This window comes from Nicotiana tomentosiformis, chromosome 1 (genome assembly GCF_000390325.3).
Source record: "Nicotiana tomentosiformis chromosome 1, ASM39032v3, whole genome shotgun sequence".
Lineage (NCBI taxonomy): Eukaryota > Viridiplantae > Streptophyta > Magnoliopsida > Solanales > Solanaceae > Nicotiana > Nicotiana tomentosiformis.
The window spans coordinates 4,044,137-4,069,969 of record NC_090812.1 but is presented as its reverse complement, the minus strand read 5'-3'; the positions used below and the strand labels follow the sequence as shown (position 1 = coordinate 4,069,969).

General features: G+C 35.6%; 3 protein-coding genes and 1 pseudogene across 5 annotated transcripts; 2 read left to right on the top strand and 2 right to left on the bottom strand.

The window, feature by feature from the left end:
* Window positions 1–320: 320 nt before the first annotated feature.
* On the top strand, window positions 321–5,070 carry LOC104094832 (chromo domain protein LHP1). 2 transcript variants are annotated; one of them, XM_009600828.4, is made up of 6 exons: window positions 321–753; window positions 902–927; window positions 1,196–1,282; window positions 1,399–2,130; window positions 4,185–4,245; window positions 4,733–5,070. In XM_009600828.4, the coding sequence occupies exons 1-6, from the start codon at window positions 385–387 to the stop codon at window positions 4,778–4,780; spliced, it is 1,323 nt and encodes a 440-aa protein (XP_009599123.1). In that variant the 5' UTR covers window positions 321–384; the 3' UTR covers window positions 4,781–5,070. The 2 variants fall into 2 exon arrangements, with proteins under 2 accessions (XP_009599123.1, XP_070032532.1); XM_070176431.1 differs by lacking the exons at window positions 4,185–4,245; window positions 4,733–5,070 and adding an exon at window positions 2,906–3,036.
* A 1,596-nt stretch (window positions 5,071–6,666) lies between these two features.
* Window positions 6,667–8,128, top strand: LOC104094834 (probable 3-hydroxyisobutyrate dehydrogenase-like 2, mitochondrial). The gene has a single exon (XM_009600829.3). It carries the CDS (start codon window positions 6,797–6,799, stop codon window positions 7,718–7,720), a length of 924 nt encoding a protein of 307 aa, XP_009599124.1. The 5' UTR covers window positions 6,667–6,796; the 3' UTR covers window positions 7,721–8,128.
* A 2,264-nt stretch (window positions 8,129–10,392) lies between these two features.
* Window positions 10,393–18,931, bottom strand: LOC104094835 (UTP--glucose-1-phosphate uridylyltransferase). 2 transcript variants are annotated; one of them, XR_685992.4, is made up of 19 exons: window positions 17,991–18,931; window positions 16,803–16,894; window positions 16,533–16,623; window positions 15,324–15,384; window positions 15,124–15,201; window positions 14,998–15,042; window positions 14,817–14,893; window positions 14,229–14,301; window positions 12,782–12,839; window positions 12,625–12,671; window positions 12,488–12,550; window positions 12,122–12,153; window positions 11,973–12,039; window positions 11,731–11,814; window positions 11,542–11,640; window positions 11,358–11,462; window positions 11,020–11,091; window positions 10,702–10,934; window positions 10,393–10,528 (listed from the first exon to the last, which is right to left on the bottom strand). XR_685992.4 is itself a non-coding variant. In XM_009600830.4 (18 exons), exons 1-18 carry the CDS (start codon window positions 18,623–18,625, stop codon window positions 10,893–10,895), a joined length of 1,821 nt encoding a protein of 606 aa, XP_009599125.1. In that variant the 5' UTR covers window positions 18,626–18,931; the 3' UTR covers window positions 10,393–10,892. The 2 variants fall into 2 exon arrangements, 1 of the variants encoding a protein (XP_009599125.1); XM_009600830.4 differs by having other exon boundaries at window positions 10,393–10,934.
* Window positions 18,932–21,751: 2,820 nt separating this feature from the next.
* LOC104094836 (annexin D3-like) lies at window positions 21,752–25,055 on the bottom strand (annotated as a pseudogene).
* Window positions 25,056–25,833: the final 778 nt, after the last annotated feature.

The following is a 25,833-nucleotide window of genomic DNA, read 5'->3' as shown; positions in this document are numbered from 1 at the left end:
GTTTTGCCTAATAGGATTACCATCTAATGTATTAAGGAAAGTTTTAAAGATGTCCAAATCTAAAAGACATGATTCACAAGATATGTGTAGCAATATTAGTGTTCACACGATCATCATAACATAATTTAGAAAGTATATTCCGTTGATGATTATTTAAGTAAAAAATTAAAAATAAGGAAAACAAAGGCAAAATACAATGGGAATAGATTTATCATTTATTCCTTCATAATTAATACAGTAATAAAATAATTAAAGAAAAATGAGAATTCGATACAAAAAGGTTGAATTATCAGTGAAATGGAAAAGAACATTTCACATCAATCATCAATAAATCAATAAAATAAAAAGAAAAGGAAAAACCTTTTAGAGAGAGAGAGAGAGAGAATGAAAGGAGGGAAAAAGAAAAACTCTGGCATTCCGGCAGCTACAGACTCCCTAAAACCCCCGTCGGAATCCGGCAACGGTAACCGTGTGTTGCCGTCGGACGGTATGTCGGAACCTCAAGGAGAAGAAGCTCAGCAGCATCAGCAAGAGAGAGATGAAGCTCCAGAAGACGCCGCTGGCGACGGCGAGGAGGAACCGGTGGCGTCTCCGGAGGCCGGAGAAGAAGAAGAAGAGAATGAAGAAAAAACTTATGAAGAGGAGTTTGAAATAGAAGGAGATGGGGATGATGGTGAAGCTGATAATGAAAAACCAAAACTTGCTGAAGGGTTTTATGAAATTGAAGCCGTTAGGAGAAAAAGAATACGAAAGGTTTTTTTTTTTTAACTTTCTTATTAGTTGCATTGATTATGTGAAGTAGTTTTATTGATCTTTTGATATTTTTATCCTGATTTTTGGGCATTAATTTCTGTGATTTTTTATGGATATGGGAATCTTGGAAATGCTGTGGAAACTAAAGGGTCAAGTTCAGTATTTGATTAAATGGTAAGTGTTTCTATATAATTACTGAAAATTTTAGATTTTGTTGTAGTTTTTGGCTCCAAGTTCCCATTTTTTGAAGTTTCTAGGAGATAGTTCCCCAGGACAGCCCAGTGGCTAAGAGGCTGTTATTCGAACCATAGTGCACGAGTTAGTATTTTCAGTGGCTTCATTGTAGTTGCTGTCCAGTTGGTTTTTTTCTGCTTCCTGTAAACTATGTGAAAAAAGAAAAAAGGTTGTGTAGGTGATAGATGTTATGGGTGTTGTTGTACAGGCGAGGCTGGCCAGAGACGGCAAATACATGGGAACCTGTGAAGAACCTGATGTCCTGTTCTGATGTTATTGAATCATTTGAAGAGAGGTTAGTTCTATTTATAATCCCTTTTTTTTTTTGTCCCTTATATCTTGTGTATAAGGGCTAGCTGACTTGTTAACCTGTGGCACCTTTATTGATCTGTTTACCTTTTTACTTTGAAGCTTGCAGTCAGGGAAACAACGATCCACACGCAAGCGTAAGCGAAAATCTGGGGTTACGCACACTCAGCCCAAGAAAAAGCAGCAGCAGCAGCAGCAGCAGCAGTGTTCCCTTGCAGATGCTACATATAATGTGCCAGCAGTGAAGGTTAGGATAATTGAGGAACCTACACCCTCACCTCCTCTGAATGATTTGAAGGCTACGAGTCGTGTGGACAGTAATGGTAGTGAATTGAACAGCAAAGTAGATAAAGTGGTGAATGGCAATGGTTTGGAGTTGGGTTTCTCTCTAGAGGAAACTAGAGAGCAAAATGAGTTGAATTTGAAGTTGAGTGAATTAAAAGGAGCAATGTCAACCAATGAAAACTCTGTGGATAGATCTGCTAATGGTCTCTCAAATGGATTTGCAAAGGTTAATGGTGCAGAGTCCTTTCAATCTGATCGCTGCACTGGAGCTAAAAAGAGGAAATCTGGTTCTGTTCGGAGGTTTAAACAGGATACTACCGCAGCTGTGATGGATGGTGTCCAAGATGCTGCAGTAGGTGGTCCGTTGGCTACTTTTGTGCAGGAAGGAAGTCACAATCATGAATTTGTGGGTAGTGACTTTGTTTTTAAAAACAAGTCTGATGATTCCAAAGATGCATATACAATTACACATATAGTCAAGCCTATGAGCTATTCAACATCTTTATCCAATGATATGCAGGACGTCTCAATAACCTTTCTTGCCAAGAGGTCTGTGACTTAAAACTTACATTCCTATTTTCTATGTTTGCCAGCGAACTTTCGTCACATATGTGTGTCATTGGGTTTCTATGATACTCAGAATGTGTAATATCTTAACATTTCATTTATTTCTTTGAACTCAAATTCATTTCATTGATATCAAACCAATACACCGTCACTATAAATGTGGGATAACATCAAGCTTCAAAAAATATTCTGCCAGCTATTACAATATGAGATATCCATTTACACAGACACATTGGAAGCAGAAGGAGCCTTACTCTGCACGGGGACTTATCAACCCATTAAAAGATTCTATTACTCTTTTCCTCAAAATCAGCCAAAAAATGCAAAGAGGGGCACCCTTCGGCAACTCCTTGCTGAAATCCTATTTTCTTAATCCCAACTCGCTAGTGTATCTTCCATGGCTCTATGTTGCGTCCATGCCTTATCAAATGTATAAGACATTAGGGACCAAATTTCTGTGGGGAGTTGGAAGTAGTAAATGGTCCACATCATCATCATATACCTTAAAAAGAACAACTAACTAACTATTATCTGTCTCCTACTACTACTCAAAATTTCCACAGTGACTATAGTGCTTGGAGTTGTACACCACATAAAGAAAGAAAGTCACTTTCTTAGGGGCATTTGTCTTTCATATAGAGCTCAACATGATTCTTGACTCACCAGCACCTCTTAGAAGGTTGTTGTATGACATCGCCAAATATTTTGTTGATGACCTGTTTATAATACTTCGTCTTCTTTTACGAACTTGTTATAGTTGTAAATGCTTTGCAAAAGATTATCAGCGTCATCACATTCCTGGTCTTGGATAGGTCTCCTGAAAGTTGTCTCCAGGATACTTTGTTTCCGTCTCTTCATGTGAAATTGGAAATGCATCCTGACAAGACGACTGATCTTTCAAAGCTTAATTCCACACAAAACTACCAATTAAAATTGAACATGATTGTCATTCCCTATGGTAAACCCGATGTATCTTGTAAGCTCGTTCCATATCAATTTTTACTAATTGTGTGGGGAAAAACAAATAAGTGGAATACTCCACTTAATGAGAGCGTGTTTTTCTCCTTTTTACAGATATTGCATCGTCATCCCTCTTGTTCTCCTGCCAATTATCTGGATTGTTAGTTGCCATATTTTAATGTCTTTAAACTTTCACTCTAAAGGCAAATCAATCATTTGGTAGGAAAATAATCCACTAAACTTTCATCCTGAAGGTAAATTCAATTATTTAGTAGAAAGATAAGCCACTCTGCACCACACATCAAGACTAGTTCATGAGGATTAAGTTTCCTTTCCGGAATTTGTTTGTGTATTCTCATTTTGATAAGGACCTCCATGACATATAGAAATATCAGTGGTGATAAAGGATCACTGTCTTAACTGTTGCTGCTCCCAAGAACTTCAGATCAACTATAGTCATATGGGAATATCAGTGGAAAAGCAGTACTTTATTCACTTTCTTGAAGGTCCATTCTTGAGAGTTATACCTGGATCTAACTAGACCCTTTTTCATATAATAAACCAAATCCAATCTGACTTCTGACTCCTTTTGTATAAGCGATATTCTCTTTTGCTTTGTGCTTTGTGCTTTGTGCTGTGTTTTGCTCACATGTCCACCAAAATTGATGTAAGGAAGAAACTCTTTGTTATCGTCAGGATAAGCTAACAGTTCTCAAATTTTCAAATCAATTTTCAGAATAGTCCTTCTGTTGTTACCTTTATATCTGAACTGAATTGTAATACTTTAAGTTGCACTTTTTTTTTTGGAAGTTGTGTCTCCTGTTTGCTCTGTAACAACAGTATAATGTGTGCATGTAAGATATTATGTAACCAGTGTGATTACACCCTTCTACTTCCATTCTTAATAAAAGGAGCATGAACTTGACAGTTTCAAGTTCAATTCTTGGCTTACCCATTTTTGTACACATCTTGCTAGATAATTCAATACTCCCTAACTTTTCAGTTTGATGATACTATGCTGATTCTTTCATTAGTTTTTAGTTCACATTATAGCGTTTCTTAATGGTTGTCTGCAGGTCTGACGGAAAGGAAGTGATGGTGGATAACAAGTTTCTGAAGATGAATAATCCACTTCTGGTAGCTGTTTTTCTTCTCTCTTATTGGTTCTTTCATCACCAAAAATGCACTGATCTTATATTTTCATATGGATTATTAACAGAAATTTCTCAGTTTCACATTACTTATTTTGTAATGGCTCAAAAGTACTACATTTCTTTCATAAGATATTGATAGTGCCTGGGAATATGAATTACGTAGTTAGTTTGATAAAGTTTATCTTTTCCTCAGATCTTATTTTTCTGATTAAAGTCTCACTAGTAATTTTGGATTATCACTTCAGATAAATACCTCAACATATTGTAATAAGTTAAAAATAAAATCACATCGTTCTATTTTGTAATTATGATTGCTATTTGATAAATGTATAAATCTACTTCTAACTCTAGTTTCAGAAAGTATTGGCTGAGTTTATTTAATTTTGAGAATCTAGAGGGAAGTTAACGTAATGAATTCCTTCAGCTTTACTTAGATGACTCTTACTGGAAATGGTTTTTTTCTTTGGCAGTTGATAAACTACTACGAGCAGCATTTGCGATATCATCCCCCTCAATGAGTTGGCTGCAATGAAGGAAATATAGTTATAGGTTACTTAGCTTCATCTGTTGCCCTGTGTTATGTATAAAATGTTGTTGTAACAAGCTGTAGGGTGTTAACCTATTACATTTATTAGGAAGGTTCGTAAATAGCATGCTAAAATATATGTTATGGGATACTTGTGTTAGGTTTAATTGATTTCGCGAAAGACTATGTTTCAAAGTTCTATCTCAATGTATCAACCCGATACATGAGATGATGAGGTGAAAATGATGATATTCTTCTGACCTTATAGGTGTTTAAAACCAATGTGAGTTCCATTGATAGCTATACATTTAGATTCTGGAGTGCATGTTGCACAATGCTAACATGTCTACTTTATATTCTCCTGTTTTGATGTCAGAAAATTGCATTTTTTTTCCCTAGTCAACTGATATAACAGGCTAAGTGTTATTAGTAAGTAAAATATGGGCAACAGAGGGCCATCACCAATGGTTCCTTCAATAATTGTTGGGTTTCTTAGTCTGCTCATTTATTGGCCAACAATTTCTAGCATAGGTAGAAATGCTAACATTATTATTTCCTATCTCCTTGACACTTGATGTATACTTGCTGTCAATATTCATTCCTATACAAAATATATCATCTGCTACCTATTGGGAAAACAGTACTGGTTCTGTTACATATGATGGAGAAGGTTTGTTTGGGTTAGGGACTATGCTCTTAGTTATCCTCTTCTTCGTTTTGTACAATCTGATGGGATAAATTTACTTTTTATTTATTCTTCTTTTTTAATAAGATGATATAACTATAACTATCACTTGTGTTAGAGATGGAATGAACAGAGCGTATAGCAGATTCTTTAGACAAAGAGACCAAAATTTGTATTGTGACTTGTAAAAAGACTAGTTTACAATAGTAATATATAAAGAAAATGTTATGCTCAAAAGTAGCTTGTTTACTTTATTTTCTTCTGACTTTTACAATTAGTCTGTAAACACTAAAGGCAAAGATGCTCTAGGATGTTTGAGTCCAAATATATATTCTGCAAATTTTAGGCAAGGGCATCGGCCTATAGTTATAAATAAAAAAAAAAAAATTATCTCATTTTCAAACTAAATTATACTGCCTCTAAATCTACGATGTTACAAAATTGGATCCAACAGAATTAGTTAGAAATGTTGCAAAACTGCAAAAACACTGAATTTCCATCACATAGGCAAAAATGTTTTACTACCAAAGTGCTTGGAACATTATCCAATATTCCAAAATGTACACTCTGGACACTACTATTCGTTTTATTTTAAAATTAAGATGTCAAATCTAGATATATATATGTATATATATATCTGACTATTAAGCTATTATCTCTAAATTTGAGTACGGTATGTATATGTGTGTATAGCTAATCTTTATCTAAGAATTAATAAATATAAAATACTAATAAAAAATAAGAATAATTAGGTATCGTATCTATAAAATATTAGAGAAAATACTAATATACATGATGTTGTAGAAACTATTTGCTTAATAACACACCAAAAAGGCTAGCGGCGGTGATGATCGTCAATATTGGTTGTGCGGCGATGACTAGGTGATGATGGTTGTGCGGTGATCTTACTACACAATTTTTAGTGATTAGATTCTGTACAATTTTTAATGGACACATATTCAAAGCAAATAAATAATTTTAAAAAACATTAAATGAGGTAAATTTTAAATAATTCAGATTTATTCATAATAGTAAAGCTAGTTTGACTCGGTACGGAGTTTAAGAAAAAAAATAAAATTTTTGAAATTTATGGTCTTAAAAAGTTATGGGGTAAAAGATTTGTGGGACCATGATATTTGTGTGATTATAAAAGCTTTCCGTTAAGAATAAAATAAGTAAAATAAAGAGTTTAAAATTGAATTATTTCTAAATTTAAAAATATGTCATGTTTAAACTTAAACCTTGTCACATCCAATCGAATTAAATCAAAATATAAGTACAAATTAATACCCAATTTCTTCCGATAGAATCAAAACCCCAGCTATGACTTCCTACCCAGCTCCCATAAACCCGACCCAGACCCGCATAGGATGGATAGGCACAGGCGTAATGGGTGGCGCCATGGCGTCTCGCCTTCTCTCCGCTGGCTATGCCGTCACAATCTACGCCCGCAGTCCTTCTAAAGTTGTTCATCTTCAATCCCAAGGCGCCCATCTTGCTGATTCCCCAGCTGATCTTGCGCGTAATAGTGATGTTATTTTCACTATGTTGGGTCACCCATCAGATGTTCGACAAATTGTCTTAGAGGGTTTGATTTCTTCTGTCAACCCCAATTGCGTCATTATTGATCACACCAGCAGCCACCCAGTACTCGCTAAGCAAATCTTTGATGCTGCCCGTGAGAAGAATTGCTGGACTGTTGACGCTCCGGTGTCTGGAGGAGATATTGGGGCGAGAGAAGGGAAATTGGCAATTTTTGCTGGTGGAAATGAGGATGTGGTGAAGTGGTTAAAGCCTTTGTTTGATGTGTTGGGAAAGGTGACTTTTGTAGGTGGACCAGGAAAGGGGCAAAGCTGTAAAATTGCAAATCAGATTGTCGTTGGAGGGAACTTGCTGGGGTTGAGTGAAGGATTGGTGTTTGCGGAGAAGGCGGGGTTGGATAAGATGAAGTTTGTGGAGGCAATCAAGGGAGGAGCAGCTGGGTCTAAGGTTATGGAGTTGTTTGGAGAAAGAATGATTGGGAGAGACTTTAGGCCTGGTGGGTTTACAGAGTACATGGTGAAGGACTTGGGAATGGGTTTGGACGTTGGAGCGGAGCAGAGTGACGATGTTGTGGTGTTGCCTGGTGCTGCATTGTCTAAGCAGTTGTTTTCTGCTATGGTTGCTAATGGAGATGGGAAGCTTGGCACTCAAGGGCTTATTACTGTTATAGAGAGGATCAATGGCTTGGCAAGTGAGAGATCATGAAATATTATTACTCTTGTGGCCAATGGTCTTATTGACCTGGGCATCTTTTACTCTATCAGTTGCAGAAGTGGCAGCTATATCAGTGAGTTTGGCTTTGGCTATTGAATCTGTCCCTCAAAGATATTAAATTGAAGAATACGTTTTTGTTTGACAAAACTGTGCTGATATTGGCCTTACAACTTTTTGCTGTACTCACCAGAATTGGGCCACTATTTATTGACAATTGATAGCTTTAGCCTGATAACCTTCCATTTTATGGTGCCTATACTATTCAGCTATATGCTGTACTACATTTCAGTTCACGCTTGAACTGCACCATGCTATTTGAGATGATGGTATCATTTCTAAATTAATAATGCCACTAACAGTCTGGCAAGTTTGGTAATCTCAATTTGGATTTTCAGACCAGGCTGACTGTACTTATGTAGTATACCTGTTGTAAATGTTGACACTAGAATGATGAGGCTTATATCTAGTGGAAAGATAAAACTAGAAGGTATGCAACTTGGTTCAATGTTGTATATCATGGCCAAAATTAACAAAATGCAGTAAACTGAATCTCAAAAGCCAATTACTAAAAGACGACAACAACATCAAAATACCCAGTATTATCCCACACTCTAGGGTATGGGGAGGGTAGTATGTACGCAGACCTTACCCCTACCTTATGAGGATAGAGAAGTTGTTTCCAATAGACCATCGGCTCAGGAAAGCATAAGCACCCCATTAATGAAAATATAGACAAGAAGGGACGGTACCAAAAAGCCATATAAAAGCAGAATAAAAACAACAAGATAGTAAGGTGATCAACAATGAAAGAAAACGACGGTTAGTCATAAAAACCTACTACCAACAGAAAGCGATATTGCGTGCCAATACTACTGTTATGAACACTCTAGACTACCGACTCTACTACCCTAATCTTCGACTTTCATACCTTCCTATCAAGGGTCACGTCCTCAGTCAGCTGAAGTTGCGCCATGTCTTGCCTAATCACCTCTCCCCACCTCTTCTTTGGCCTACCTTTAACTCTCCGTACGTCCTTCAATGTCAACCTCTCACACCTCCTCACCGGGGCATCTGTGCTCCTCCTCACATTTCCAAACCACTAAAGCCGCGCTTCCCGCATCTTGTCCCCAATAGGGGCCACACTCACCTTGTCGCGAATAGCTTCATTTCTGATTCTATCTAACCTGGTATGCCCGTACACCCATCTCAACATCCTCATCTCTGTTACCTTCATCTTCTTCTGGACATGAGCGATCTTGACTGGCCAACACTCAACCCCATACAATATCATTGGTCTGACCACCACTCTGTAGAACTTACCCTTAAGTTTCGTGGCACCTTCTTGTCACACAAAACACCGGAAGCGAGTCTCCATTTCATCCATCCCGCCTCAATACGATGTGTGACATCTTCATCAATCTCCCCATCCCCTGAAAATTAGACCCAAGGTACTTAAAACTCCCTTTCCTAGGGATGACCTGCGCGTCCAGCCTCACCTCTCCTTACCCTCCTTGAGTCTCGCCACTGAACTTACACTCCAAGTATTCTGTCTTGGTCCTGCTCAACTTGAAACCTTCTGATTCCAGGGTCTGCCTCCATACCTCTAATTGCGCGTTCACGCCGTCTCGCGTCTCGTCAATCAATACAATATCATCTGCAAATAGCATGCACCACGGCACCTCCCCTTGGACGTGGCGCGTCAGTACGTCCATCACTAGAGCAAACAAAAAAGGGCTGAGTGCCGACCCCTGATGCAACCCTAGTAATCAAATATAATATCAAAACTTGGAGCAATGAAAACTACAGTTGTCAGTTCCAAATTTGACATCATTATAATTACCTTGAAATCCTTTGGTACCAGATACATTAACAAAATCACCCTCTTCGAACAACTCCTTAAAATCAATCTGCCGTGTCACCTCGAATCCATCCACAGCCAGCAGCCTAAACTCCTGCAAATGCCTTGAAGAAATAATCCTTCCAAATGCCCAGCCTCAGGCTTCGTAAGTTTTCTATCCCGAGACGACACCCAACTTGAACGCCATCGTATCCATCATTAGCCTCACTTTCAACCTGAGTAACAATGTTACCTTCGCTAAACTCAACCACGGTTACAGGTATGACAGTTCCAGAAGGTTCTAAGTAACTCATCTTACCTAGCTTTGTTCCCATGGCACCAACTCCGGCTTCCATGGAAGAGGATATTATTAATGACAAGGATTTTGAGATTTTCTGAGAGTTGGATATAGGAAGAATGAAGAGTGGAGGTGGTTGTTGATGGTGGTGGTGGGCAGGTTTTGCGACAGAGGGCCGAGGGTCGTGGTTTGAATTGTGGAGGAGATAAGTTAGAGATTGAGTTTTGGTCTTATGATGTTAGGATAAATAACGTTGTTGAGACTTGAGAGTTCTTGTATATAAAAAAAATTGAGTTGAAATTGAGAGAAATAATATTGTGATACTACAGTAGGAAAAAGAAAAGCTAATGAGGGTTGAGTTGCGGTAGACATGAATTTCAATTTAAAAAAAAGTTTGCGAAAATTTAAACGCCCAAAAGGGCTCACTGGCTATTGTTTGGTTACTGGATAATTATTTTTACAAGAAAAAAAATTCACTAAAAAGGTAAAACGACATTCTTCATGTATAAACTGCAATGCCACATAATCTGCTTCAACAAAATAATTTTCATCATATTAAACACAGGTTGTGCTTGATCTCATGTTCAATGCAAGCAATGATCAAGTCTCTTGCTCGATTGCCAAAAGTGACAAATATGTCCAAGGGGAGACGTCTTCCTCTTAACTAATTACAAAAGATAGAGCACAATTAAATTAAAAGGACAAAAAAGAGATGCAAGACGTTAAGCTTGAGGGCTTACATGTCCTTTAGTAAACTTAGAGGGTTGAATCAGCAAAAATAAAGGGAGATTTGCTATTTCATAGTAAGACAAAGCAGAATGAAGAAACAATTCTCACCCTTCCGTGAGCTTTTCATAATTTAGTTTTTCGAACTTGGAAAATGCTCGATCAGTTGCCGTTAATAATCGATGTAAAATTTTATGATGCTTTCTTCTGCTCTTCACTATCTCTACTTTTGAATCAAGGAAAACTAGAAAAACAACCTTATTAGGGTATACATCATCTTGCTAAAAAATCCAAGATCCCATCTACAAGGAACTCGTTCCGATATCTGCCTGGCTAGTAATAAGCTGGTAAAACCAAAGAAGGCTCATTCAAAATAAAATTTAAGATGGTAGTGACAAGCGATTGAATGTAAGCTTAACAGTCACTTACCCTATTTCTGAGCTCCATTCCATCAGGAATAACTATTTTCATGCCTGGTCTTGCAGCAATACTGACTTTCCCCTAAAATTTCAAAAATAAAAAGGATCAGGAAGTATTAGAAAGCATTTAAAAGAAAACACACGCCTGATAGTTGTTGAGATATATTCAAGTAAAAGATTCCTGAATATATTGCTTACAAACAATAGTTGAATCAAAGTAGAATGTCAACACGACAAAGGCATTTATTCCAAAAAAAAAAAAGACAGGTCTCACAAAAAGAACAAAAGTAAGAACAAAAAATAAGAGAGGTATAATCCTGATGAGATTAATGCTTGCACATTTCTTACCTTGAGAGTTATGTCAGTTCCAAACCAAACATCCCCATTCACCTTCAAGCTATCAAGTTCTATAATGCTTGGGATCGACTTGAAACGACTATGAAAATCATTAACCTGATCAACAATTTATGTATGTTAAATATATGAAATAAATTGATAAAAGAATGTTGCAAAGATAGAGGAACATATTTACATTTCCAAACTCGGGTCCTAGTTCAATAGAAGGATCCTTGGGATTTGCTCTTGCTGCATTTCTCACCAAAGTGCCTTCAGCTGAGGTGTAAAGATCTGACTGCAGAATATAATAATGAAGCGAAAGTTAGTAGATCTAGAGTCTAATATCGTGGGTAGAAAGTCCAGTTAACAAAATCATCCCTTCAACCTGCAAAATGAGCAAATCTGATGTTCTTTCAACTGGGAGATATCTTGACGATGGACTGTCAATAGCAAATGCTCGGTCGAAAAACTGGAACACATGAGAAGGTAAGGTGACATAGAACATTAGAAAGAGCAACACAAAAACAAAGATTGGACAAGCTTCGATGTATATGCGTAACAATGTATTTCTACTTTAAGGTGTTATTGCTTCAGGAACATATCCTTTTGATTTTTGGATAATAATACCTTTGAACTGGTAAAACCCAGACCACTTCTCTGTAGTAACCTCTCAACGCAGCTCATACTCATCCACCTGAAAAGAAAAAAAGAGTCAAAATCTTTTGGTTCCTTTATCTTTTCCACCATGAAAGGAAAAAAAAAACTAAACCACTTACATTGTATTGATTGATTTGACACTTTCCTTTGACTTTGAGCCACCAACAATGAAAAACAAAAATACGAAAATAAGATTTGTCATACAACGCAAATCATTGCAACTATACTACACCGCATTGTAACAGTTCACAAATAAATAAATTTACAGGGTCAGTTGGGTGCAGGGATGAAGGCAACTGCTGAGCCCCACATACTGCTTTCTTGCGTTTTCTCAAAGCTTTCGAAACCGTGGTGGGGTTATTTATAACAGCTAACTTGGTGACTTGGTTCAGCTCAAGTATAAAATACGGACCTCTTGGGTGAAATTAAACGTTGTCAGAACAAGGAAATTATCAAACACACTGAAAGTTAGGACCATGACCAACCTGAATCCTCGCTTCCTGAGGCGGAAGACCCCTCTCTTCTGTTCCTGAGGTGGTAGGCATCACCTGAAATATTGAAATTATATGCAGCAGCAAGGTGGTACGAAAAAGAGCCGAAATTAGCAGCTGTTTGGTGATACCTCGACACAATGTTCTACACTGTTCTTAATCAAATGACTCAGGATTTCTGAATAAACAAATCAAGGAGCTGCCCGAAACAATATCACTCAGAAGATAAAAGATTCCAACCTCATGAAGAAAAATAATAAACAAGTTATAAAACCAGCACAAGGATACTTGGGTCAACAACTTCAGCAAGGTTATCTGACTGCAGCAGAAGGAAATACTCCTTACCCTGTAAAACACATTGAAGTATGTTCCTTATTCACGTCCAAGTCAGAAAGTTTCACACAATTGAGAAATATATTTATATGTATATCTGCTGCGCACACATGCCCGTCGAAAGTCAAGAGAATCCATGCAATTACATGAAAGAATGTTCTAGATTCGTTCTATGTGTTTAGATCAATAGCATAGAATACTCTTCCTAATTCTATCATAGTTATGAATCTCAATTTTAGGTGATAATCCTCATTTAATATAACTCATTTTTCATGTAATAGGAATTTTTCTAGCTTAGAGTAGGCTAACCTACTATATAAAGGAGTTCTCTTTTAGGTTTGTTACCCAATTCAATAAGAAGCGTCGTCTGGTATCAGTGCTTCTACAACCTTCTGAAGACTAAAGTAGCTTAAGCTGCCTGCTTAAACAAAAAATTTCCTTATTTCATAAGTTTATTTTTATGGTATCTTTCCAGTGACGTCTGTGATAACACGCTACTTTTCAGTGATTATTCTGGCGACATCATCGCTGTCGACCACTATTCCAACCATTCTTCAGGGCAAATTTTCAAGCAAACATTCCTTGAAACTTTTTCTTCTCTTGTTTTCTTCTTGGTATCAGAATTAGAGGTATTAAGCCCTTCATCTGAACGTTGAATTTTAGTTGTGGTTCCAACAACTTTTTTGGTTACCTTTTAGCTGTTCAGTTCAAGCTACGCCAATGATGTGGTACAGATCAGCATCTCTCTGCCTCTCCTTAATCGCAGAAAAGAATTCCTCACTGTTTCTGCTGTAGAGAGCACTTTCTCCTACTATACAATTTCCAGTGATTATTTCAGGAAATAATTCCAGCACCATTTTCCTTTTCGCGGATTATTCATTATTTCAGAGACACTATTCACGTGACTAGTTTACTATAGCTTGACTTACAGTATTTCTTGTTTTCAAAATTGGCAAACTCAAGTTGATTCACCACCTTGAGTATGATAGGATATGTTATAAGAGAATAAATGCAATTAAATGTTAAAATTATCAAGATTTGTTCTATGTATTTAGGTATCTCACTGTGTAGGTAATTTTCCTTTTTTTACTACTATCAACAACATACCCAGTATATTCCCACAAGTGGGGTCTGGGGTGGGAATTTTCCTTTTTTACTACCCCTCTTTATTTCATATAGTATGAATTTTCCTTATTTTCATGTACCCTAATATCCAATATATGGGTGCTCTTTTACGTTGATAACATCTCAACTCAATCAGAAATTTTCTCTTTTCACAGTATGCACGTTATCTGTGTGCGCGTGTATAGGAAAAGCAGCATAAAATAGTAATACTTTCTAACAGACCTGCTAAAGTCTTAGTTTTGCTAGCAATAAAACTGAACACCATACACATCTCTACCTGAGAAATTAGCGGTTCAAGTTTTCCACTGCTGTTCAAAGAAAGGAAAACCTCCAGCAGGTTGGAAGGATATCTACCATGTCAAAAAAGACATTAGGTGAGAAAAAGAAATTAGCTGAAACCAATATGGTTCAAGATCTAAACAAGCTGAGCTTCATGGCAATCATTAAAAGGTTTAATGGTCATCAGAAAAGGAAATTAAGTGCTTCAGTGAAAAAGAAAATAAGTGCCGATTAAATACAAGTAGTGCAAAACCAGTTCACCCTAATGTATATTTAAAATACTTTTGAAATGCCTTAAGAAACTGAGGACATCATAATAGAGTCTTTCTTCTTTTTTCTTTTTCTCAACTTTTCTATCAGAGAAAGATTCGACTTCCCTTCTTTTTTTTCCAACTTCTTCTCTCTATCAGAGTGGGTCACATTGGGTAAAATCATTCTAACTTATCAAAAGAAGCATATCTACCCTTGAATTACACCATAGAATTCCTAGTGCAAGAATGACACATTTGCATCGTAATTTAAAATGCTAATACGTACAAGCAGATAGAGATAGCAAGAGGAGCATAAGAGACAGACGGAAACATACAGTTTGTCCTGTGTGCTTGATTTATCAAGGGTCCGTGACCCTGGCATATCTTCAATATTTTCTTGTTGATGTTGGCTCTACAAACCCATGATAAGAGCTTTTTACTTCACAAAAAACAAAAGAACGGAAAAAGGAAAAGACAGAAAACACATCACATGTCAGAATATTTTAAACAACAAACCTGAATGAAAGTGTGGATATTTTTATTCGGGTGCTTCTCCAACACCTAATTTAAGCAATCGGCTGATTAGTTTCCAGAATAATCTCATTAAAGAACTCAAGAGTACAGGTGATATAAGATAGTCACCTTCAGGATGCCATCGTGTGTACTAGTAGTATTCATCATAAGCAATGGAATATTGCAAGCATATTTCGAGTTGATGGACTGCAAACATACATAGAACCAGTTATCCAAAAATTATTCATTTCAAATTAGTGATAACCTCAAACAATGATTTGTATAAGAAAATGGGAAATACACTCCAGAAGGGCCAGAAAATGACCTACCTCAATATGATTGACGACCAAATCCAGACAAGTAAATCCATGGCATACTTCAAGTGCAGATCTGCATATCAAAGCAACAGCAAATAAATAAACATAAAATCAAGACTAGGATAATTTATGAAAAGCAAACAAATTTAATTTGTAATTTGACTGCATTTACATGGATCCTTTATTTATTCTTCCAGAACACAACCATTTTTGTGATTGAACATTGTATTCACTAGATAAAAAAAGGTACGTTTTTTCTAATACAGTAAAAGCTTCAAATCAGTACAGGTCATCAGTGAGCTCTCTTAATAGTAAAAGACATTTCCATGGATGAAGATAAACAGGTGAAGGTTTTCCACCCACCTTAACTTGTATCATCTTTTTTTCTTCTAAGTTAAAAGGCAAAAAGTCAAATGCAATGACTTCAAAAGTCAACAAGGAATGCATGACTTATGGAGATACTATAAAATGAAGATTAGAATAACAAGGTGCGTATGGCGAACAATATTTGTAAAGATATAACAAAATTTTCAGATAATCCGCAGTCCAGAATTTATATCCTTAGACAGAGTGCTATTTAGCATATAAAATTTCTAAAACTGGAACATTAGACTACTCTACGGAACAAGATTGAGAATCAAAAAAGAAAGCCTTAAATGTTATTACCAGGAGTTAATTGCAGATAAAATCTTATAACTGTAAAAGGGATTCTTCACTCTAATAACTAGTACAATAAAAGCACTTTCCTACAGACTGTAATCACTTAGGAATAACAAAAAGGAGGAAAAGAGAACTTCTGAACATCAAACACAGTAAGAGAGGGAAATCCCCAAGTGTTTATTGAGAAATGAGACCAAAATTAAAGTTAACTATCATTTTTACATAAGTGGAACATTTTATATGCACAAAAGTAGTCACATTCAAATGGAAAGGAAGTTTTTGCTATCTACGTGTTACAAAAAATTGCAGAATCTATGGGCATGAAGAACCTCCAGAGTGGAAAGGAAGTTGGTATCTGTGCAAGTGCGCCTAAAGCCCTCATACCATAGAATTAACGAGGGCACTCTTAATCAAAGAAGAGAAATAAAAGACTTTCTATTTGGACAGATCATGTATATTACAAAGTTTCAGCTTTAAGTAAATAAAAATAATGTTAGAGCCACTAATCTTTTAGAATGTAATAATCAATCAGCATATCTCAACTCTCAACTGAATGCTTACTTTGGTCCACTGAAACCCATATCTGATCCCAAGTTACTATTGAACTTTAACACGACAAGTTTGTCCAGTAGCTGCTTAATCTCTGTAAGATCTGCAGAAATAGGAGACCAAGTGATGGATGTATCATTCAGATACATAAATAAAGCATGATTGAGTTGACTTAATGCCTACATCCCTTAAAAACCATAAGTATTTGTAAGAAGGAAAAAGAATCAATGAGATTTTTTTTTATAAAGAAGAATATATAAGATTATAAGATCACATATTTACCCTCAGAAGCAGGTTCTAATCTTTCATAAGGCAGAACGTATATTTTATCCTTGCTAGCCATCTTGATCTTGTCAAGTTGTTCAGCTTCCTCTCTGCATCCAGATTGCATTCAGGGGGAAACAAATTCAATAAAACAGTGAATTACAACTTGAACACTGCCAGAAACTAATAAAGTTAGACGCACTCAAACATACAAAACTACAACTCTCTAACTATGTCTATATACCAAAACTTTTTCAAATACTTCAAGTCTTCAACTGTACACGTGTAGCAGGTCTATAGCTAGTGAACATGAATAGATCATTGTTAGACGAAATTGAATCATCAAAGCAGTAACTTAAGATACATAAGTGGTTTTCCAATTAAGTAAGCTGATAAGGAACTAATCATCTCTTGTTGCATTGCAGGTTGGCTGGACAACTATGGACGGTCCATTGCATTCTCATTGTTTAATATTTCTTGGGTGTTACCAATGACAGTGGAGGTAGCAAAACAAGTTGGAGATAGGAGAGGATCTTCTCCTTTAGAGAATATAATTAATGGATAAGGGGATTGTTCCATAATAGTGAGAGCGATGTAGAAAGCATCAAAATATCTATCTAAATTTTATGAGCAGTTGGAATAAATCACAGAAGATGTTTCAGTCAATTTTGGAATGTAAATTTCAACACTATGGCTTTTCATGTTAATTATGTGGTTCTTAGTTAGTTCTAATCATGTTAACTGAAGCTTATGCTGCTACTTTAGACAGTTATACCTTTTCTCTGAGACGGTACTTTAGACAGTTATACCTTCGGGTGTTATTCCTAGAAATTCTGGACCAATTTCTTCTTTTCTTCTAGTCTCACTGTAATTCTAGATTTTCCTTTTCTCCTAGTTTTCAATACCAGTGTATTATTCATTATCCAACCCTCATAATAAGGTGATCAAATAGGTAAAGTTAACCTCTCATTTCCTGCAGAACAGCTAGTCCCCTAGATACATTACCTCACTGAGCATAAAAAGACAAACTGTAATGCCATGATAACTAGGTAGAGTGAATACGATATCCCCGTTAAGTCATTGAGATAGGCACTAATAGACACACACATGTATGAGTTCCAATTCATTGACATCCAAAACAAGCACAATAACACACAAATTAGACGATTAACGAAAAATGCAAATACTACTAAGAAGTTATAGTACCTAATTTCAGGCTTGGCAATCGCAGAAGTTCCCAAAGCAGCATTCAACCTTCTATGCTCATAGAGGAAGGTCTTTGTAATCAAATTACAAAACAAGTACACAAATTGCACCGAATCATTTGCGGGCACGGGATAGGTAATTTTCTTGTAAATATCCCACGGCATACTCGAATCAACAAGACCCACTATCGGAATTTGCAATTTAGCAGCCTCCTGAATCACAGAAGACTTCCTCTCCGTATCGAAAATCACCACACAATCAGGGGGCTGCACAGCCGCAAGGTTCAACTTCTTATTCCGACCTCGAAACTTTCTTGGACTCGAACTGTTTGTTAAAAAGCCTCCAAGACGCCAGGAAGTATCATTCCTGCATCCAATGGTTTTGGTCATCTGATCGATGATTTCGTCGAAAAGGGTGTTGGTGTTGACAAAAATGAAGCGGGCTCTGTTGCGAACGAGCTCGCCAATGAAGGAACAGGCGTTGCGGAGGCAGATGAGTGTCTTGTCGGAATCTATGATTGTCATTGCGTTTCGGCTGCCGCATGAGTAGATTTTGAAGTGGTGTGCTGCCACGCGACGACCCAAATGGGCATTGGTGCTAAGGATCTTTTGGATTACTACTGAATGGATTGTCATTTTGGGGAATATTTGGAAATGGGTTGATGAAAAAGTTGTAAATTAGTAAAGAAAAATGGTTCTTCTTTCTTGTAGATGCATTAAGTTGAGTAACAAGGCTTTAGATCTATGAGTTGCTATATTCCAATGGCAAATTGCAGCTTGAGGGAGATTCAGGGTTTAAGGGTTTGAGCACAAGACCAGCTGAGGCCTGAGTGTAGCTACTAGCGCTTCCGGCCGCTAAAGTCGTCCAATTGTATTTGGCAAGGGTGTCAAATAAACCGGACTCGGTCCTTCTGTTAAGGGACCGGTTTTGGGCTGAGAACTTTTTTTCCTTTTTTGGTTCGTACACGAATTAGGTGCATCTTTTCTTGTCAAATAACGTGGTTCTACAGTCATAAATAGATTTTATTTACCTTCGGTTTATATTTTCTATCAAAAATATCCCTACAGTTATATATTAGATTCATATTTAACCTTACGCATTAAAATGAATTATATTTGCCCTTCGTTATACTTTAAAATCATATTTACCCCTCTACTCTTCAAAAAATATTACATTTGCCCTTCGTTATACTTTCTTGACATATTTATTCTTACAATTATACTTTATATTTACCCTCATCCGATAGATCGCCATGTCTCACCTTTGTTTTCCTACATGGCGCCTATGTGGATTTTTTTTCTTCCAATTTAAATATGGTCACCTATTTAAGATAATTTAACCCGCCCACCCAATTTAAATAAGACTTCATTAACTCCATTGTTGTGCAACTTCTTGTAATTTACTTTGGTTACTGCAATAATTGTGAATTGTATTAGATTAGTGATTTTGAGTTCAAAGTTATTGTTTGTGGGGGTGTGGGGGGTGGGGGGATGGGAATTATGATTTCCATTTATTTTAGTTAGTGTGTCTTATTTAAATTGGGTGCGCGGGTTAAATTATCTTAAATAAGTGACCATATTTAAATTGGAAGAAAAAAAAATCCACATAGGCCCCATGAAGGAAAATAAATGTGGGACATGGTGATCTACCGGATGAAGGTAAATGTAGGGTATAATTGTAAGGATAAATATGTCAAGAAAGTATAACGAAGGGCAAATGTAACCCTTTTTGAAGAGTAGAGGGGTAAATGTGATCCTAAAGTATAACGAAGAGCAAATGTAACTATTTTAAACGTTTAAAGGGTAAATATGAACCTAATGTATAACGGTAAGGATATTTTTTATAGAAAAATTAAACGGAGGGTAAATAAGGTCTATTTATGATAGTAGAAGGGCAAATCAGGCCCTTATCCGTTAATTCTTTTTACATGAAAATTTTAATAAATTAAATTTAGGTATACCGACAGATTAAGAATGTGAAAGAGTGACAGATTAAGAATGTGAAAGAGTGGTTTTAAAGTTTGATAAATTTAAAATTTCTACTTACAACTTAATATTACATATCAAAATTAAACAATATAATTTGACAATCTTCAAAAAATAATAGTGCAAATTGAAACTCTAATTATTTTATTGATCATTTAACCTAATAAGTCTTCAACTTCAAACATGGTAATTTCATCCAAATTATTCATTGATTCCTTCAATCTGGGTTAACCAAATTTATGAATTAAACAAGTAAATCCAAAGTTTATTGTAATTATGGCCAATATTTTGACTAATGGAGTCCATCTCACATAAGCATAATCATCTTTGTAAAATATAGATTTTGTTGGCAATATTCTTTGGGACCCAAAAAAATTGCATTGTGTGGTGGACATCACTTGCACAAGTTGTATCTCTTCTTTTACACCTAAGAGGCCAAGACTTTTTTTGCCTATAAAAGGGAAGGCCATTAGTTCATTTTATACACACCAACAAGACTTGAGTTTTTATTTCTTGTTTCTTCCTTTTCTCCTTTATTAAGAGTGTTTTGTATGAGAGTTGTATTGGAAAGCACTTGTGTGAACCCTTTCTTTGGAGTGATCTTGCGAGGTTATTCTTTTAGGGTATTTGGATTAATTAGAGTGTTTTACTCTAATTTTGTACTCTTATTGTTATAGTAAAATTACTCCTCTCTGCTTGTGGACGTAGGTCACACTGACCGAACCACGTTAAATTGGTGTCTTCTTTATCTACTTTAATTGTCGTTATTATCAACTTGCATTGTCTTTGTTATTGTCATTATAACGTTGTTTGGATAAATTCCGCACTACCCGAGTTCTCGATCCTAACATTCATCGTGATAGTCAACTTCTTACTTCTCCAAGTTGCATTCTTCCCTAAATAAATGCACTTTCTAATACTATAGTTAAAAATTGAATCGTTAAGATATCAGTATATCACCGAGTGATGGACAAAACACGATGCTATCTTGCATTTTTATTCAATAATTTTAGAATATTAAAAGCATTTTGGTCATCCTCAGATCGTGTTATAAATAAAGTTCAAGTTAGTTAAATTGCGAACTAGTATCCATATTTGTGATGGTATCTTATTCGTGATATCAAGAAAGTACATAAACATTTAGAAGATGAAGTAGGGATTATTGGTCAAGCAATCCTGAAAAAATGTGTGACAATCATCAACATTTGGAAGATAGGGTAGTGATTATTGGTCAACATCTTTAACCGTGCGTCATAATGATAATAAATGTTACACTCGGTAAATTTTCGTAGATTTTATTTTACATCAAAATGTTCTCATGGCATAATTTAATTGATTCTAAGTTGTCGGAGTGGTAAGTATACATGTTTGACGTTATAGGGATGATGTATTGTGGATGCTTATAACATGGTTAAAACAATTGCATTAGGCGTTGTCATAGCACTCGATGACCTAAAAATAAGATAGACAACCTGCTATAATAGGTTAAATAACACTAATAGTGTATAAAACTTTTACATCGTAAGACAATCTGCTATAAAACTGAAAGACCAATATTTATTCAGGAAAAAAGTGCCAAACAACAATTAAGGTACACATTCATTCTTCTTCTTCTACAGCTAATACAAATATCAAAGATCACCCTCACCAATACTAACACATCAAACTTCAAATCAAACCAAGTTGAATGACAATAATAACCACACTGCAAACCTCTTGATATTACCAATAACTAAAGGATACAAACATTACAAACTACTTTCTGGCTGCAACTACCTACTCATTGGCCCCAAGCAGGGTCATCAGGAACTCCTTGTAGTAACCTGATGTGTCATCAGCTACTGTATATTCAAGAGTAGTATTCTTCTTTTTGAAATATTCTTCCTTAACTTTGATTATATCAATTTCAACTCTAGTTATAATTGCTCTAGTTAGAAAATCCTCATCAGTTCCTAGCCCATCTGTGGATATTTTTACAACCTGAAATGCCCAGATACGGAGGAGAAAAATGAGGGAAAGATTCTTTAGTCGCTGTCATTAGGTGATGAACAATACCAGATATCTAGTGCACGTAAAGAGATTATGAAACAATCAAATCAAGATAAATTTGTTCCGGTAGGAGCGGGGGAGGGGATGATATTACAATAAGTTCCATGAGATAATTACTTGCACCAGACAACAACTCTGCTAAAAAGGGTAATAAAGATTAAGAAAAAGAAGGAAGTCCAACAAGGCAAATCTTCTATGACTATTTTTATTACCTCAGCGAAATGCTTCTCTGGGGAGTCTATGCACCAAATAACCACTTTCAAGATAGATTCTAAAAGACCTTCACCACAATTCGATATATCCTGTGATGGTAAGTCGGTTTAAGAAGATAAGATTAATTAAAGAGCAAGAAGTAGCAAAACGAAGTTAATGTGGTGGTTTAAAGATGACTGACCTGATATATGGAGAATTCATAGTTTTGCACATAGCACTGAAAAGTTGCCTTAAGCTGATGAATGTTCCTGGTGTTGAGTATCAGGATGAGTTCATCACTATCTAAGTGTTTTGTTCTAGTGGCTTCACGAAGCTTAGAAGCCTCTAGATTAGGAGTACTATGGTCGACCAATTCCTTGTCATATCTGTAGGAAATGACTAGACTGACTAGAACCTGCCCAACATCGATCTAATGCAACACTTCAAAATGGTGTTTGCTAAACTTCATTTAAGAAAATTAACAGTGCAAGCTGATGAAGAAATGGGCTAAACGCCTAAACGAGATAACCTCAAAGTGATTGAGATGTACATTGGTGAGGAAAATATCTTAAACAACGGGTGCATTTCGTATGACGGAAATCATTTTTAGAAAAATATTTTCTGGTGTTTGGTTGGAAAATGGAAAATGCTTTCAATCTGATGTTGAAGATTTATAATAATATTAGCAATCCGGATATTATTTTGATGAAAATTTTGAGAATTGAAGGTTGTTAGTCATGTAGTGTTGGTTAAATCATTGATATGAAATTAAGAGTTGAGATAATTGTCAAGGTTTTGGCGGAAAATATTGTGTCAACCAAACACCAGAACTGATTTATTTGCAGAAGAATATCTCCCCTCATACAAAACACGCCTAACATTTCATAATCAACAGAAATAATTAATGATGGGCTGAAAAATGTAATACTAAACAGAGAAGATGTTTTGAGGTTGTTAGTAGCAATTTCAGTGCTAATGAGATTTCAAGTTTATAAATGAGATAGTACTGTATCCAGCAACAAACAGAGATAAAAAAATATTCCTAGAACAGTATAATTATTCATTTTCGTTTGACAGTATGTGACTGGAAACAACGAAATAATTAACCTTTTGGAGAGGAAGACAGACATATGCTACGATATCCTCCTCAAGTGAACAGCTAAAGAGAGCACAATATGCTTGTCTCACAGCAACTAGATGATTAGGAGTTGATGCACAGACTATCTCTACTATTACTTGTAGACGGGTTATTTCGTTACGTAACCATGAATTTAAGACCTCATTTGCTAGCCTCGCGTCTCTTTCAGGGGGATCATACGCCTAGAGGATCACTGCTTTCTACCATGTATCAAACATGAAATTCAGAGAAGTCAAAATTTTGAAATTAAGTAGTAACTAATACTACCATTCAAATTCAGAATTCTTATCCATATGTAAATCTTATTTACAGGTCTTTCTTCATTTCTGTTTTTCATTTTCTTAAATTGTTTTATGAAATTTAACTGAGAAGATTCTCCTATGGATATAATCATTGGTGGGCCCAGGATTTTGTACAAGCGGGTTCAATCTTAGAAGTACATAACCTTAGTCGTAAAATAGTAGTTGTCAAGTGGGTTCAAATAAAATATTTATACAAAATTTACGCAACTTTAATCGTAATTTATACAAATACACAGTATTATTTTTTGACGAAGAGGGTTCAGTTGAACCCGCTTGCCACCATGTGCGTCCGCCACTGGATATAACAGTTTAGTCTTTGAATATTTGTAGGATCAAGATTCAAACTTGCAAACTTATAGCAAGTTGATCATATGCTTCTATTTAGAAGTGAATTTAGCTTTCTAGGGAAATTATATGTAAGAAAAAGCTAATCCAATTGTACAAGTGATAAATCTTCCTTCAGATTCTAATCCTCTAGCTTTCGTTCACACAACAATGAGTAAAGTTAGGCATATCCCTCAGTATTCAACAAGTTCTTCTAGTTATTAAACTGGGAACAGAACTAGCAGAAAATTCAAGAAAGAAACTCAGCATATAGGAGGAAGAAGAGGATTAAGAAAGTTGTGTCCACAAGTCTCCAAAATATCTCGTATCTATAGACATTGCTCCAACGGCTAGTTAATAGCTTGTTTAACTCTATTAAATATAAAATAATTTACTAAATAATAAGTAAATATAAAAATAATATTCCATAAAAAGAAAAGTTTTTCCAAATCAAAATAATGGACATTCCCTTTTGAGATATCATTAATTTTTCCAACATTACTAAGCTCATAAGCTAATCCTTTAAATTGGAATTTGTTTAGTATAAACAGATGTGTTGAGGGAAAAAAGAAAAATACCCTGAAATCACCAGATAATTCAGAATGAAGATCATCAATAAGGGATTTGTCATAAAGCTACTGATACGCTTCTTTGATCTTCTTCCGCTGGCTTGCATTTTTATGTCCCAACACACTTATTATAGTCTTCTCGTCAGTTCCAAGTCCTAAAAAGGGACGTAAACAGAGAAAAAAAAAATTTAGTTTCTACTACTAATATTTTTTTACACTACCATGTCACCTAATATAGATCATTCAAATAAAAGCAACATGCAACCTGTTACAACAAATTCACGCACATAAGTATTGATATACATTGATAGTGTAAAAAAAAATTTTCATTATGCAAAAAGGAGGAAACAAAAAAAGGTATTGACAAAATACCAAAAAAAATAAAATTCACAAGTGAAAAAGAAGGAAAGGGGTATACCGAGAAAAGTTCCTTTGAAGGATCTCCTGAGTGTTTCAGCGTCTTGAGTTGGAGAGGGAACAACATTTGGTATTAGGAGACTGCCCATTTCTTCTTTAGAATAAATCACAAATGAAGAGAAATGAACAAGTTATAAGAGAGAATTAAAGAAGGGATGTGAATAAATAAGAATTTCGGTTTTAATTTGCTAGTTTAACTTCGGTTTCAGTTATAGTTTTGTTTCAGTTTCAGTTGTTTGACCAATTTCCCTCCACCTAAATTCTCTTACATAGTACAGGTAACCGGGAGTTTACACTCTACTGTTTGCCCTTTATTTTTCCTTTGGACATTAATGCCCTTATATACTACATTTAAGAACTTCTATCACGAAACGCTTTTAGCTTGAAAATTACTCCATTACAGTACTTAGTGAGTTAGTGGAGTAATTAGTGATGTTAGGTTAAACCATGAGCAATTGAGCGGAGATATCGGCATGAATTATTCTTTCATTAGAATTTAACCTATATACATTGATAGTATAACTATAAAGATTTTAATATAATTAAAGTATTTTAATCAGTTATTTATTGTAATTTTAGGTAAATTAGGATAGCCATATTTTTTTTTTCCCGCCAAAAAATTATATCTTCGGTCCACTTTTATTTTTGCTAACTAGGTTATAGAAAAATAATTTTTAAGTTACACAAGAAAGAAGAGTGACTTTTGTATTACAAAGCTTAACTTGAATTACACATGAAATTTACCGAGCATATTTAAATCTATGATCGATTCAAATTATTTTCATATTTCTGCTTAATTACTTATTTTACTTTGTTCTGTTTGGGTTGATACAGATGGTGAGTTTACGAGATATTACTTCATAATAT